At 33.2% G+C, this 16,039-nt stretch overlaps 1 protein-coding gene across 10 annotated transcripts in view; it reads left to right on the forward strand.

The window, feature by feature from the left end:
* The window catches only part of LOC124187207 (CREB-regulated transcription coactivator 1-like), a 58,839-nt gene extending 43,567 nt beyond the window's left edge, over positions 1–15,272 (forward strand). For 3 of the 10 annotated variants that reach the window (XM_046579570.1, XM_046579572.1, XM_046579579.1), the window contains 10 exons: positions 552–650; positions 2,010–2,057; positions 2,728–2,862; positions 2,970–3,074; positions 5,212–5,370; positions 6,056–6,061; positions 7,765–7,827; positions 9,029–9,103; positions 9,233–9,383; positions 10,929–15,272. In XM_046579570.1, the coding sequence (XP_046435526.1) occupies positions 552–650; positions 2,010–2,057; positions 2,728–2,862; positions 2,970–3,074; positions 5,212–5,370; positions 6,056–6,061; positions 7,765–7,827; positions 9,029–9,103; positions 9,233–9,383; positions 10,929–11,119 (1,032 nt within the window). In that variant the 3' untranslated portion in view covers positions 11,120–15,272. Of the gene's footprint in view, positions 1–551; positions 651–2,009; positions 2,058–2,724; positions 2,863–2,969; positions 3,075–5,211; positions 5,371–6,055; positions 6,062–7,764; positions 7,828–9,028; positions 9,104–9,232; positions 9,384–10,928 lie in introns of all 10 variants that reach the window. The other 7 variants (XM_046579574.1, XM_046579571.1, XM_046579573.1 and 4 more) reach the window with 7 other exon arrangements.
* Positions 15,273–16,039: the final 767 nt, after the last annotated feature.

Genomic DNA, 16,039 nt, shown 5'->3' on the forward strand with positions numbered 1-16,039 from the left:
AAAAATCACAATCTTTCAGCTTTGGAATGATTTTGAAATAGTCAAGTATTAGAAATTTGAGTGTGTCAACGTTGTAGTAAGATTTTCTAAATTTTGGTCAGTCTTAAAGTTGTGAATCAACGTATTTTCCTAAAATTTCATCTTCACATTAACGTTATAAACTTCAGTCTCATGAAAGCAGCCTATGCTTGCCCATATAATGCGCTTTTTACTTCTTATCTTATTGTTAATGAAATGGATCTCGAGCTAAAATTTTGAGAGCGTCAATTGCAGACTAACACAACATGCTTAGTTCTAAAAAGTGAAATAAAAAGTAAAAGAAAACACTATCTATTATTGGCAATATTCAATCATATTTTTTCAAAGTACGATGATAGTATTGTTGACAGTTTGTTTACTTTAATCCAATTAACAATGCATTTCTTATGCAAGTTTTATCAATCAAATTTCATAAAATTGCTGTTGCTTGTTATCGGAAATCTATTTCATACATCTTTTGTGTAAGTCGAAATCGCCTCCACAGTCTAAAATTTATTGTGCATGGATTTCAGAGTCCTCAAACGAGCAGTCCTACGACTTTATCGCCAACCAGCTTACAACAAGCTCGAAGGCTATCTTTTTCACAAGATCATAGTCCGGCACATGCCCAAGTAAATATATTCAAGACATCTTAGAATGATAATATAGTTATTGTGCCTCATTTTTACTGTATTTTCTTATTTTAAATATGTCTTGGTACTTATTTTTCTACTGCGTTTATGTAGTTTTTCTTCTTCAACATTTCAATTCGTCTAGTAACGAATCGAGCATTATTATTTGTGCAATAGATTAGTTGAAACAATTCCTCTTTCGTCACTTCTAATCTATTTCTGGCAGAAACTTCACTTTGGGTATGTATGTTGAATTACACCATTTTTACTCGACTATTACTTCCGACAACTAAACGTCCGTCATGTATATTCCATTCCAAATCAATATAGCGCTACGTCATATACTTCCTAGCTGCACAGCTTTTCATGCAGTCTAATCAAAGCTTTTCCTCTTCGCTCAGTTCAGGCTTACGATCAGCTTAAATGGTTTTCTTTCTCTGCGTGGTACTAGAAAATTCATCTTGACATCGTACAGGCATATCTCTTTTAATGGGTTCTTGCGACCTTGTGAAATTCGTTGCAACATTGTTGAATACTCATTACTAGTTGGATCGACAATTTTACCTTTGGCTGTGAAATTTAAGTTTGGAGAGCAATAAGATTCAACTATAGTGCTTGGAGGCATATATGCAATATGTGTAAACATTGGGGTCAATTGTAGCGATTTTATCACGAGATAGTCATAGTCTTATATTTATTATTTATCAAATTACTATATTGGTAAGCTACAAAGATCTTTTTTGAATATACAAAAATAAAAAATACTGCTTTTATATGTAAAGGCTTCAATGTTGATGCTTATTTTCAAATCGCTTCCAAATGGTTCAAAATCTGGTAGATCCGATCGTCACTGCAATGTTATAAAATGACTTAGTGAACGATGCCAACGTGATTAAAAAAACCGAATTTGTAGAAAACAATCTTCTGCATAAAATGAACAATCGTACAGTGAAATAGATGAAACCTACTGGGTGTTTGAGCATTATGAAGTGATTTCAGATGAAGTATCGATATTTAGGATCACATTCGGCTCGTGCCGTCATATCACACTCGTTGAAAATGGCCTACCTTCCACCCTTGTAACACAATGTACTATTATGCGATAAGTGTGGAAAGTAGATAATTTCTCAACGAATTATTAAGAAATATTTTATTCAGGTTTCAACACATACTCTAATTTTCACGTATATTTGTCCGTTTCAATAATCGTTTTTTCTTCTGCATGAAAAATATTGTATTTCTGAAATTTCATAGCATTTATTTTTCAGTAGCTGTATTTAGTTGTGCTTATTTTAATTTACGTTTTATTTTATTTTTTGCCTCTGTTGTAGTGGTTTCTCGTTTTTTGTTATTTTCCAGAACCATTTATCAGTGCCTGTTAACTCTAGGTTTCTCCATACGTGCAAGGTCAGTAGCTGTTCTTTTCTATATATTTGTAAATTTTTTTTAAAACAGTCTTTTTTACTAACATCTTTGCCTCAATCATTTCGCACTCACCCTTCTCCAATATAAATGAAAATATACATAATGTGAATAATGGGTGGAGTGAATCCAAAATATAAATGGCGAGGGCTGCTTCACTTAATATTCGCAGTACGTTACATATTTTTGTTAGGTCTGGACAGGTAGGTGTGTTTTCTTCACTCCACATTTCATACAATTGTAACATTATTTTGTATGTACAATTTCGATAGTTAAAGAAATATGTGTATAAATTAGTATTAGCCTAAACAACCAATATACATGAATTATTATTAGTTTTGTACATGAGTTGTTATAGCTCATCATTTTCTTTTAGATATTCTTGTTCGGCATTGCATGTGGAATTGCGCTATGTGCAGCATTTTCATATTAGTGATGTGTAGACTCATAATAGATGAAATAACTGATGCTTTACTCGGTCGGTAAAGATAGATTAGAGCATCCTCTTAAAGCTAGAATTAGGTATCTTCTTTCCTTTAGTTCATTTTGTATCTGAAGTAGCTAAAATACTGGAAAAGTTAGATATCTCTTTCCCAACCATAAATTTTATTTATCTCGTTTCGTGACAAGACTAATTCAAATGTGTTCAAAGCAGGGTGTTGCACTGGACAACAGCACAAGTACTTCACAACAAGATCTTCACTCTTATACGCAACCACCACCGCCTGCTCACAGCCCTCAACACTTTATTTACCAACAGCCGCATAGTCCGGTGCAACCACAAAGTCCGGTAAGTATTTACAAATGTAATTCAAGATAGTTTAACAAGCAAGATTGTTTAATTTGATCTTGCGCATCGTGCGATTATCGTATTCTTTTTAAATTATTTTCTTACAGAAGTCGTCGCAGTCACATCAACCAGTGAATTCTTTGGGGTCATACCGAACTCCTCAAACTGTGAGTAGGCCGTCACCTCAGTCGTCGCCAAGTCTCACCGTTCGGGTCAGTATTGAAATTACTAGATTGAAAAAACACTAATGGGTGGTTCAAATTACGTACAGGTGAAATCTCTGGATTTTCAATCTTCTCACGCTTAAGGGTAATGTGAATTACTGCAGACCTTTCCCCCAACACTCTGAATATCCCTATTTTTTGTTTTTATAACATCCCAAGGAAATTGAAAAAATTCATAAATGAATGGAATCTATCATATTAAACTTTGGAATCAAAGAAATGACTGAATTTTGAAACATAATATTCATTTCAAAATTGCAACAAGAGCAGATAACTGCAAAGAGTCCGGCATAGAAAGATCAATGAAAGTAATAAATTTTGTAGTCACTAGATATTTTTTATACGAAACTTAGCAACTGCGCATTCGCGAGATTTGTCCTCTTTTTACATAGACTGGCCATCTTAAGCTTCACCTGTCAAATAATCATGTACGTTGCCATACGTTTGACTGTAACCATAAACGTAGGATGTTGGGGAATAGGCTTGGCATACAATTGCCTACAATAGCGAGGCGGTTGTTATAGATTATTTGAAAGTTGGAATATTTCAATTTTAACGATAGTATTGACAAAAGTGACTAGAGTATCCATGCCAGTTTGTGGAGTGACTCCACGTCACAGTTATTATTTGATTTATTGGTGGTAAAAACTTTGATCTGCAATGAATTCTGAACTAGAGAGATTCAATTTTGATTTCATGAGCGCTGTTGGAAAACAATGCCAATAGGGAACCTGCATGCATCTGAAATCTCTATATTCCTCTATTGGACTCTAAAGTAGGATGAAAAATAATGAATTTCCCAAGACAGTTTCTTTTTTTCGAGCAACATTAACGCTGCAATAATTTTTTCTTTTACACTAATTTTGCTCGGTAAATTTGAACCGGCAACCATTTTGCTGGACCCCTCTATCAGTGCCGCCAGGTGACACGGTCGGGCACTATGATCGGCTGTAAACACCGTCTGCTTCGAACAAGCCGGAATCCTAACCTGCAATATTAATATTTGAAGCTCTGAAGCATAGTTGGCGTTGTCAAAATTGTATTTATCTCAGTAAATAACTTTTAGTTTGGTTAAAATAAAAAGACAACAATGGATCCACCAGCTCCGCAACCAAATTTAGATTGGTACATGTATTGTTTTGTACCATCTTGTAAAAATATAACAAGTTCAACTCCAGAAAAGATATTTATCCGAGTGCCAAATAATGTATTAAAACGAAAGGCTTGGTGCGATGCAAACTACATTTACATGGTGTATAATAAAGTTAGGATTCCGGCTTGCTCAAAGCAGATAGTGTTTAAAGCCGAGCATAGTTCCCAAACGTGACACCTGGCGGCGCTGATAGAGGGGTCCAGCAAAATAGCTGCCGATTCAAATTTGCCGAGAAAATTTAGAGGATTAAAAATTATTTTCTGGCGTTAATATGGCTCGTAAAACAAAACTGTCTTGGGGAATCATTATTTTTCATTCTACTTTCGAATAAAATTAAAATTAAAAAACATGCAAGTTCCCTATTATATGACAAAAGTCTATCGGGATGGTATTCAACTACGGACCAATCGTAGATGGACTCTAAAGTAAAGTGACACAGTTACGATTATGGTAAAGTTTACGGTAATGTACATGATTAAGGACTTCATTGTAGATGAGCCTTATATGAAGTGATTTGGAAAGAGTCTGTAAACTTTTAGTGTAAAGTGGTTGATGATTGACGTCTACTACGAGTCATCGTAACAACATTATGTGAATTTGCCACTTACTCGATGATTCAATGGCTGCACTCGGTTTCCTAAGACTTTGCTTCTGCTACTTGCAGGAAATTTTTTTTTTTATACATATATCGATCACTGTATAAAAGAGCACAATCACTAAGTATTGTTAGAAAAATGGGCTAAGACGGTTTTCATAATTGAATTTCAGTTTCATTACAAGATTCACGAACTCCCCACTTTATTCAGTTTTTAGTTGACTCGTAATTCATGGAAAATCTGCAAGTACATTGACATAAAAAACATTTTTTGTGCTGTATTTAACACTTTACTTGGAACTGTGACACTTGACATATTTGCTTTGTTCCTCTATTCTCCATTCCGTTAGGCAATAAAATATATTTTATTTTTACAGAGCCCGTTAAGTTATAGTAACAATCCATCAGCACCACCCAGCCCGACAGGACACTTGGGTCAACCGAACTTTCCCACAAACAGTATAGATCAAAATACTTATTTGCCTGATCAAACGCAGGCAGCGGCACTTCAACAGCATTTCGAGCATTTCACCATGGTAAGTAAATCAATGTTTCCTCAATCAAACTATGATCTCGAAATTTCATACCTTTTACTGTCATTTTACACTGAATCTATTGAGTATGTTCGTCATTTCCTTAATTATAATTACGTGATTGATAAGAAAAAATTTTACTGCAAAATTGTACTCGTTATCTCCATAAATAATACCACAGAGCTAGTCGATGATGTATGTTTTCATTTTTAATACTAAATTCGCGAAAAACGAGTGCTTTTTTGCAGTTTCGAAACAAACATTACAGCTAGCAATGTAAATTTTTATGAATAGTTTGTTTGACGTAATTAACACTTTAGAGACCGGATTATGAAATCGTGAATGGAAAAATATGTTTTGTTTGAAATAAAATTGAGTTACTCCCTAGAATGCAAATCTACCTTAGATTAAAAAGAAGATTCTGAAGATGCCGTTGCTATATTTACTTTCACAGTCTTCCTACGAACGAAATTAGAGTTCTAACTGTACGGGTCGGAAATCTAGGGTTATTTCAGGGGAACACACCAGTTGAAAGCCCTGTTTTGTTATGTGTTATTACAAAGATTTTCAAATAGAGTTTGAAGTTTATGGGCGACCTTGTCTCTAAAGAGTTAAAAATGTAACCCTTATAGTACCTTCATTAGTTCACTTTTAATCATGCTATACTTTTGATTTTGTGCATATCAAGGGAGTGGTAAGTATGACACAGAAAATCACTACCCAAACTAAATGATACAAATGAATTAAGCAGACGTAGATTTTGCTACTGAAGAGAATATTTATTGTTCCCAGGAGACTAATACAAAGATATTTCGACTGTGCGTTCGGAACTTTTCCGAATTTGAGCATAAATTCCAATCTTGAATACGTGTCTGAAATTTACCGTTAGAATTTAATTAGGCACATCTTATTGTTGCCTGTACCAACATCTTTAGCAATGAATTATTGCGATGCAAATTATTATGCATATGTCAATGCACAAATACATTATATATGAACAATGTACGTACTTTCGCCGGGAAGAGAATATAAACCAAAAGAAACAGATTCAATGTGGAGGGAATATTTGTACAAATAGTTGATCTGTTTGTAATCGAAAACTATTTCTCTATCAGTGTAGGCGTGCAAATTACTTAGATCTGATGTGTTACATTTATCACTCGTCATACATGTTAAATGAGTCATACTTCAATGATCAGTATTAATCATTCTATTCTAAGCAAATGTATGTGGAAGGAATATGGAAATTCTTTTTTCTCCAGTTGAATCGAGATGTGACGACTTCGTAAACTTATATTCATACTGTTTTGGAAGCAGATTTCTTGCGTTACGTTCATACAGAGTTTACGGAGTTAATTTGGCTCTTTGGACATTTAGCGCTTTGAAGATGAATCGGTCAAATCATCTGAATCAAAAGTGAAAACGCAAAAGAAGCCGTTCAGAGAATATTCGACCGTGTTCCTTGGACCTATGATAACGGACAAGAGTAAAATAATATCTTTACTCTATAATAAAAATGAATCTGAGCGAATTAGAAGAACACAATCTAAAATATCAAATGTACAAGCAAAGGTTTTGCCGTTAGAACCTTTAGAATGTTTGGATTCCGGTGTTTTTAATCAAATTCTAATGGTTTGGGCTTTTTTTATTCACCGTAGAGCGAGTCGAAGAGATTTCCAGAGTGAATAAAAATAGATTTGTATCAGTATTGTGCGACAGATGTTCGTCAACAATCACAGTTGCGTGTTTTAACTATAAAATAATGCAAGATTTATTGATTGTCTTCCGGACAATTTGCGGCAACTAGTCAGCAAATAAAATTAGCAAAAAAGTAGAATTGAATTAAAAACACCAAAGTTGAATAATTAAAAAAATTCGAATCGTGAAACTTTTTCTCAAGTTGTTAATGTCATAGTTTGTGTTATTCGCATTTTCTCACATTTATTTCTCTTCCATTGTAGAGATGTTGTTTCATTCGTGTCCGTTATCTTTCGTGCAAATACAACTGCTTGAAAATTTTGTAAACGGTTTTAAATTCACTCATACTTTTGATTCAGGCGGTTTGACCGATTCATTATTAAATCCTAAACCATAATTCCACTTATATTTCTTCTGTCTTTTGCCTATTTGTAACCGTGTGCGTGTCGTTCTTGTATCTCATTATGTATTTCTCACATAACGTTAGTGCTTTAAGAGATAGTTCGTGTGTAAGTAACTTCGATTCGATCAACAGACATAGGTTGAAAGAGATGTATTCAATTTCAAATATTAAATATCAGGTATTAACTACCGAGTAATAAAGTCGGGTGCTTACGTACATTTTAATTTTGTACATGATCTCTAATTGAAAATCTTTAAACCAGTTATCCTTGATATGTTACCTGCTTGCCCTGTTAGGAATGGGCGCAAATAGCCCAGCATCTAGCGGAATCTGGCTGCACATGGACCACACAGCTAGAGGTGACAAGATCCAAAGAATTTTTTCAGAACCTGAAAAAATACCATTCCGTGTGTCGCTTTTAGGTTTTCTATACGTGATATCGTTGTTATTATTTTTATACCTTTTCTAGGGTTATCAGTTCACCTTATATTTGACTTGTCTAATTTTAGCAAAGTAATGAAATTGAAATGAATCCTTGATCGAACGAGTAAAAAGTTTTCTGCACGATTTATCTTATATTTTAATATTAAATCTTGTTCATTTTTTATAATTCTGGTCTATCTAATACATGAATTTTACAATATTGTTGGGTGAACATTTAATTAATCTACGAAAAAAAAAAGCCTAAATCAATCGCTATTACACAGGCTGTCGTCACATTTACTTGATATAAAAAATCTTACGTAGTGAATGAAAAATTGATAGGTGTATAGGTGATTTGTAGTAAAAATGGTAAAATGAAATACGAGATAAATGAAAAAAAAAAAAATTCACCGCTAGTTGCCCTTGTTTCAAATACGAGTATAACAACATTTGTTAAAAATTTTGTAAGCAATGTTCAGCTTTTGAAAAAAGTCTTGGAAATTTGATTAAAGTCGTTGTAATTTTATGACCAAGAATTTATAGTAAAGAGCAAAAATTCACAAACGATTGCTTACATTTTGTGACTTCTATTCACATATCATCATTTTCTGTAAACACATGCTTTTGCACGTTCAAATTGAAAACATTGTTGTATATACATTTCGTATGTCACCGCTTTTTGTCTTTTACGTTGAACCTAAATATGCACATTGTAATAAATATACAACCTTATGCCACGTAGATTATAATTATAAATTGTTTATAAATTTTAGCAGACATACGACAAGGCATTATAAAGTTACCACATATGGCCTGGTGGAAAGTATTTGCAATATGTCGCAAAAGTTGTTTCATGATTAGTATTTTAGTTTTTCGCGAACATTAGTCAATTAGTATGAGAATTGAGCTATTGTTAAAGAACGTATTTTATTTCTTAACTATGTTCGACTAGACGTGTGATCTTTTCATCAATATGCATATCTAGTGAATAATGTCTTACGATAATTTAAGTTCAGTACTTTCCAAGTTCAAGCAACAATGAAAGAAATTAACCAATTCGAAGTAAAACAGATGTATGAAGTTTTACTTCGACGTTTGCTACGCTCTGAATTATATCGGAATATTTATTATATTTAGATGGACTCACCTGTGGCAACGACGACATTGGCTACTTATATCAGCTCTCCGAATCACACTACCAATTATACTCAAGTAAGTTGACCCGATGCTATCGCAAATGGAAAAATGAATTTCACGTAATAGTAAAAAAAAGAATTAGGTTCAGGTCTTGTATGAGATTTTCGAAACAATCAGTTTCTCACATTATATTTTTACCCTCAGAGCGACATGATCAATGTCAGTGGAGAATTGGGCAGTGGAGACGCCGGATATTTTAGTACTAGTCCGCAATTGGTGTATCAACCTCGGACACCAACGTCGACTCAACAATTAACACCTCAAACACCAAATACACCTAGGATTATACTCACCGGTATTTATGAAATTTCATTTCTTCAGTTCTTGAATGTCTTCTCAAGCATCACCTCATCTAAAGATTACGGAAGTATATTAGAGGACTGGCATCTTCCCTATGCGAGCCGTCTTACAATCGGTCTCCCTTATTGTTGGCTAGCTCTGTGTTGTACCGTAGTTTTGACTGTGGTGTGCTGGCAGTCACTTCGCCTGGTCGAAGTGTAAACAAACGAAACAAACTTCATAATACGTACGATTTACAAATATTGCCGGGAGTTGTCAGTCCTCTAATATACATCCTTGCTCAGGAGTGGGCTTAATAGACCAGTAAATAAGCATGAAAGGTAGTACTTTTTGGTATGAATCTGTAAACTTGATTTAAGGGTAATTCTATGACGCTCAATGGAATTGCGATAATAATTTTGCAATTAATCCCAGAGATCACTATAAACAACAAGGTTAGATCGTTTCATTCCGAACCTAATAAATTTATTAATAACTATGTCAGACAAAAGTTGTTGCGGACAAAAAAAAAAAAAAAAAACGTAAAAAAGTATCCTATGTTTTTCTTCGTATCACCATTCGATTCAGCGTTATTGAATTACTCTTAGATCAAGTTTTTTCGGATCCATTTCTAAAAAGTATTACCTTTCAATTTATTTCTTGGGCTATAAAAACTTTGCTGGTACATATAAGTTATCGAAAGCCATTTTTAAAATGGTGGCTTCAACGTGGTAGTTAAAAATTAAAGAAGTTATTTGTTTTGCATTCAAGTTAATTTAAGTACGCAGAGATTTTAGAAGCTACTGATTATGGATCTGAAGTAAAAATTTGAAAATTTTGAATGCTCGGTTCTTTAAATCCACTACTTGGAATTTTTGTAGGGGTGAAAGTCAGAATTTCACGGAATTTTCAGAATTTTTACGGGATTCTCAACATGTTTGATAAGAATTCTAAGAAATCTAGTACAGTTCTGAAAATTTTCGTAGTTATTTGTATGAGAAATACACAGGGTTTCAGGTCATTTTATGTGGTTTCAAGAAGTTTTCGTGTAAGGCATTCCTTTGTTAATTGCGGTAAATTATTTAAATATTTGATTTGTTGAATTTTGAGACAAGAATAAAAATACGCTCAATCGGCTGTAACTATAAACGTATCCAAAATTGAAGTTTTTCTTCTTTCCAAACCTTAAATATGTCATATTAGTCAAGTATTCTATAAGGTATCTATCAAGATCGGATGTTGAGACTTTAGATATTCCCTAAGATTTTTCAAATGAAAATACTGGACAAAAAACAGTGCCTTTTTCCAAATATTTATAACCACTCACATTTCAGATATGATTTAATTTGCTATTTGCAAAACGCCCGTTTCCTGGAATATGAATAAATTCAGAAAAATCTAGTAAAACATGACTCAATTTTTGAGCCTTTGTTGGAAATTCAGTTTTGATTACACCAAACAATGAAATTTTGATGGTAAAAGTGGTTTTCTAGATATTTTCAAGAAATGCATGAACTATCGTTACAAGAGGTTTAATGTATTGCACGTTGTTTTGTGACAGATTTTTCAGCAAATCATGGCTTGTCAACTCCAGACTTTCCAAGAGATGACTTTGATCCAAATTTATTCTCCGAAGACGACGTGCTTAAGCATGGTTTGGAACCGCTGGATTTTGGTGATTTGCAAATGCTCACTGATTCGAGCACTGTGTTATCTGATCCAGCTGCCGAACATCACTTTAGATTAGATTGACTTTAAGATTGAAAATACTGTGACTAATTTGTGCGATTGCGTTATCATAGGATGAAATAACGACGACTTGATGTGTTATGACTTAAGACACTTGAGCTAATGGGGTATTTTGAATATTGTTCACAGTTCTAGTAACTTGACGAATGCAATACTATACTATAAACATTTTCGTCTAGAAGACTAAATTTGAATTTTACAGGCTTCAATACCTCTCTCTCTCTCTTTATCTATCTATCCCCCCCCCCCCCCCCCCTCCCTCCCTCCGTCTCACTCTCTTTCTCTCTTTCGCTCTCCATTGACCGTCTAATTCTTGTAGTTTATCGATTATTGGTACCCGCTCAAAAAGTTCATAATGTTCAAAGCATGATACGTGTAAGTTTTGATCAGTGATTTTCATTTACTCAATAGCATAATGGAATTTTTGCAACAAAGTTACCAGAACTTGTAACAGGATCTCAAAACCCGTTCGTGATAAATCGTTAATTAAAGATTAAGTAACATAAATCTTGATCAACTTTATTATTTTTTTTTTTTTCTTTCATTTTATACTACTTTGTATATTGTACTATGTATGATCTCTAAGGATGCACAAAAGAAACCGTTAACTGATTTATACATGCTTTTGTCATACGCAAATTATAGTAAACTACTATCAAATGTATACATAATATATATAATATATACGTATATACACATATATACATATATATACACGGGGTTTTCCATGTGAAATCGACATTTCGAAAATCCGCGGCATTTCAGTTTTAGCGGGTGATTTTTTGTATAGTCTTACACCCTCTGAAATACTTTCCTGACTTTTTTAGATTTTTTATTAAAATCGCGTGCGATTTATGAATTTTTTCCAGTTCAAAATTACGCCCTTACCGATAGTCTTTATAAAATGTTAAATAATTCTGTCATCAAAATTGACATTGGTAAGACCTTCTGTTTTTTATACTGATGAAAAGAACAAACATTAACAATTGAACCATTTTTCTGAGTGACAATTTTTTATTTTGTAATACAACATACATGTCACAATCTTTTATTAACAATATTTTATTATTCTCTGTATTAACATCTTATTGCGTATCACTTACGTCAGTGCAATGTTGAAGTAAGAAATATTGACAGAGGATGGAAAGAAAAGTCTGAGAGTATTATCACACAAAAAATCTTCGATCGAAACTCGGATAGTAAGGAGTTTTTCGACTCGTCTATTTCACGTGGAAGTCTCCAAACAAGCATGAGTATATGTGTATATATATATGAAAACAAATCTACATATATACATATATACATATATATGGTGCAGGTTCTTTGGAACTGAAGCACTAAATGCATAAAGACACACTGTTAAAAATATAAAACACATTACCCGTGTGTTTTTAATGGGACGGATACGATGTTGAAAAAATTGATCGTGATTTCTGAATTCATTATTATTTTCTGGGCACATTTTGTATACACTTATAGAAATAAGTTTAAGGTTGAATGATATGGTCATTATTAGGTAGAAAAAAAAATATTAACACGTTTAATATCACGTTTAGCTATAGAATATATACCCAATTCAAGGTCACGGTTAAACAAATTTTCATACCTCAGGTATATTTAGCTCTACTTCACAGTCAACAATTTGAGCTAACGCTGATTTTAGCGTCAAGTCAATCGTCACCACAGGTTCTTTGTTTTATATTCTCTATTTTATTTATGAACGTTTTAAAATTCTTGGCAAATATTAAAGTCACCGACTCCGTTGTAAAATTGAGGTAATTGTTATCTCTTTCCCAGGAGCAGGTACATAAAAGACTAAACGTACACATTTCAAAGCAATTTATTCACAGTCGTAAGATTTGAACAGATGAGAACAATGTTACGTATTTGATTTCTTTTTAGACTCAAAATTACTTCAATCGTTCGATTGACATTCTTCGATTCATAATCAAGTGCGAAGCTCATCTGAGAGTTATGCTCTAAAAAATTTCAAATACAAGAAAGACTGGGGTGGATACCAATTTCTGCTCACTATTGTATAACTCTTCTGATTTACAAATTTTTCGATCAACAACAAAAGAGTTAAAATTTTAAAAAATTTTAATGTAATCGCATGAATAACTGATTAATATAATTCCGGGAAAAATTGATGGTTTTTATCAAGCGCTGATAAGGTGAAAGCGTATTTAAGCTGATTTATAATACTTTGTACCACAATTGGATATATATATATATATATATATATATATATATTGGAAATTTTTATGTACGTAAAGTGAAGAAACCTAAGGTAATTATTTCGCTTTTTTTGTTCTTCTAATTGAACAATTATTGCGATAATGCCTGTGTTTAAAAAACATGACTTCGATCATGTTAATCTATCGATAACGATACATTACAAATAGGGGTTTGCGGTACTGAAATTCTGCGGGTTGGATCGGATCGGATAAAATGGATGACTTTCGGATCGCGTACCCAAAAATTTCGGATTAATCTAAAATTTCGGACATCCGAAAATTTCGAGTTACTCAAAAAACCCGAGTTCCTCGAAAATCTCGGGTTTGCCGAAAAATTGCGGAGTTTTTGAAATCTGGTCACTCCTGTTTTCGCTTCTCCAAAAATACCGGGATTTCTAGAGTGAACAGATTTTCCAAAATTTCGGACTTGTGTCGTTTTCGAAATTCCGGACAATCTGAAGGACAATTTAATAGCCGTCTGGAATTATGAGTTCTGCAGGTTCTATTCTCAAAAAATCAGACTAGAGGCTCACCGAAAAATATACCCTCGAATTCTTTCATATCTGCTTCATTAGCACATCTCCGTGAAATAATTTTATTATCGACCAATAGGGTGTGCTGGTACTGAAATTTTCTGGGTCAGGTCGGGTAAAATTGATTACTTTTGGCTCAGTGAAAATTTCGGGTACTCGGAGATTTCAAACTATCCAGAGATTTTGGCATTGCCAAAAAACCCGACCCGATGCAAACCCGATAATTACAAGTAAAATTTAATTGCCATTTGCATTGATAATGACCTTTTTCAATGGATAAGAAAAAATACGAATGAATCATCTTAGGCTTCTCTACTTTGTGAACATGCGAAAATTGGAATATTGTTTTTCACACAAAGTATCAGTTGGTAAAGTTTTATTGTTAACATGATTCTTGCAATTTTTCAATTATCACTTTTCTTCTAATGAACAAAATTGCAAAGTATCTGTTAAGAAACCATATTCATGATGTGTTTTTTAAAGAATTATTTTACTTGAGTCGTTATGCATTGTTTCTAGTTGTTTCTTGTTTTTTTTTTTGTTTTCAGAAAACAGCGCGCTGGACGCGCATGTATTGAGTAAATATGATATCTTCTGTGAACACTGGGTAAATGTGTTTATTGGAGAATCTTAAATTCATCAGTAAACAATATGCGAAGCATAATTGGAGAGTTTCTCCAGCAGAGCAGGCACTTTTGAAAATTAATATTTCTAATCTTTATTCTTAGTTTAATTGGTGAATTTTTTGAGAAGACCTCACTTATGTACGTTTTGAAAATTTTCCAGTGAGTGATTTCTCAAATATACATTTGTTTGCAAAATCGAATTTTTCATCTGTCACTTTTGATCTCAGGTTCTAGTGGCAATTGTTGTGTTATTGTATAATATAAACCAGATGCGACATTTTGGAAAGTTGTAAAGAGTCATTAAAATCTGTGCTAGCATGCACGGTCCCTGGGAAATGAATACGAATTATCCTCCAGTAGTTGTGCTTGAGACACTACTTAATATTCCAAAACAGAGTTAACTGTGTCAAACATGGTTAAACACATCACTTATAATTAGTTTTGAAAGTTGTTCTGCTTTGACGGAGATTATTTAGTAAAATGTGTACACTCCTTAACACATACAGATACAAAAAAACACATTCATACAATAATAAGTAGTATACGACAAGAAAAAAATACATCTGCACGATATATTATGCACGGGGCTTTCCATGTCAACTCAAACGATGGTTTTACTTCACTTTTTTTGATTCGCTCCACGATTTCTTTCCGATTCTCTTATCTCAAAAAGGTATTTCTGAATTTTTTCAAACTGTTTCAGATTTGTTCAGACGCGTATCACAATCGTTTTTTTTTTAAATCTCCGATCATTTTGATACAAGTTCCAGGATGGAACGATTTCTTTTTTTTTTTTGATAGCATTTCCTATGTTTTTGGTCAACTAAAACTTTGTTTAAAAGGTCTGAAGATTCTCAAAAAGTTCTGCAATAATATGTTTTTCACTCTGATCGGTTCTATCGTGAAGCGATTTAAAAAATAGAGGTTTTGAGAATTTTTCGGGAATTCTCAGATCGTTTGCACAATGTTTTAACTGACGAAAAAAATCAAAAGTGGTCACAAAGACTAGAAATCTTCCCATCATTGGTCGGGTGTCAGAGTGATCGGTGTGAAAACTACGATTTTAGAGTTTTCTGAAAAAGGCCAATTTTGAGATGGGTCTGAATAATCATTAAAAATTGATTGTTGTAGGTAAAAATCTGAATAAATTCAGGAGTGCTTTTTTAAGATAGGAGAATCGGAAAAAATGGCGAGGGAAAATTGTTTGTCGAGTTGACATGGAAAGCTTCATACATATTCTATACAATACGTGAAAAAAAATATCTTAACATTGTCCATTTATAATCTATAATCAAGATAGAATTAGACCATGAAGTAGATTTCTATTTCTAACAGTTTTTTTTGTTTTTTTTTTATGTACCTTGAATATACTGTTTTTCGTAATACTATTATTTCTCAGTTTCGAATCTCAATGTATTACGATAATTTCAATGGACGGGCAGATAAATGGATTATATATAGGTACGTGGTATATGTATTTATATTGTCTCCTGTACGAAGCTTGTGCTACTACTACTTTATATAATT

This window comes from Neodiprion fabricii, chromosome 7 (assembly GCF_021155785.1).
Source record: "Neodiprion fabricii isolate iyNeoFabr1 chromosome 7, iyNeoFabr1.1, whole genome shotgun sequence".
Taxonomy (NCBI): domain Eukaryota; kingdom Metazoa; phylum Arthropoda; class Insecta; order Hymenoptera; family Diprionidae; genus Neodiprion; species Neodiprion fabricii.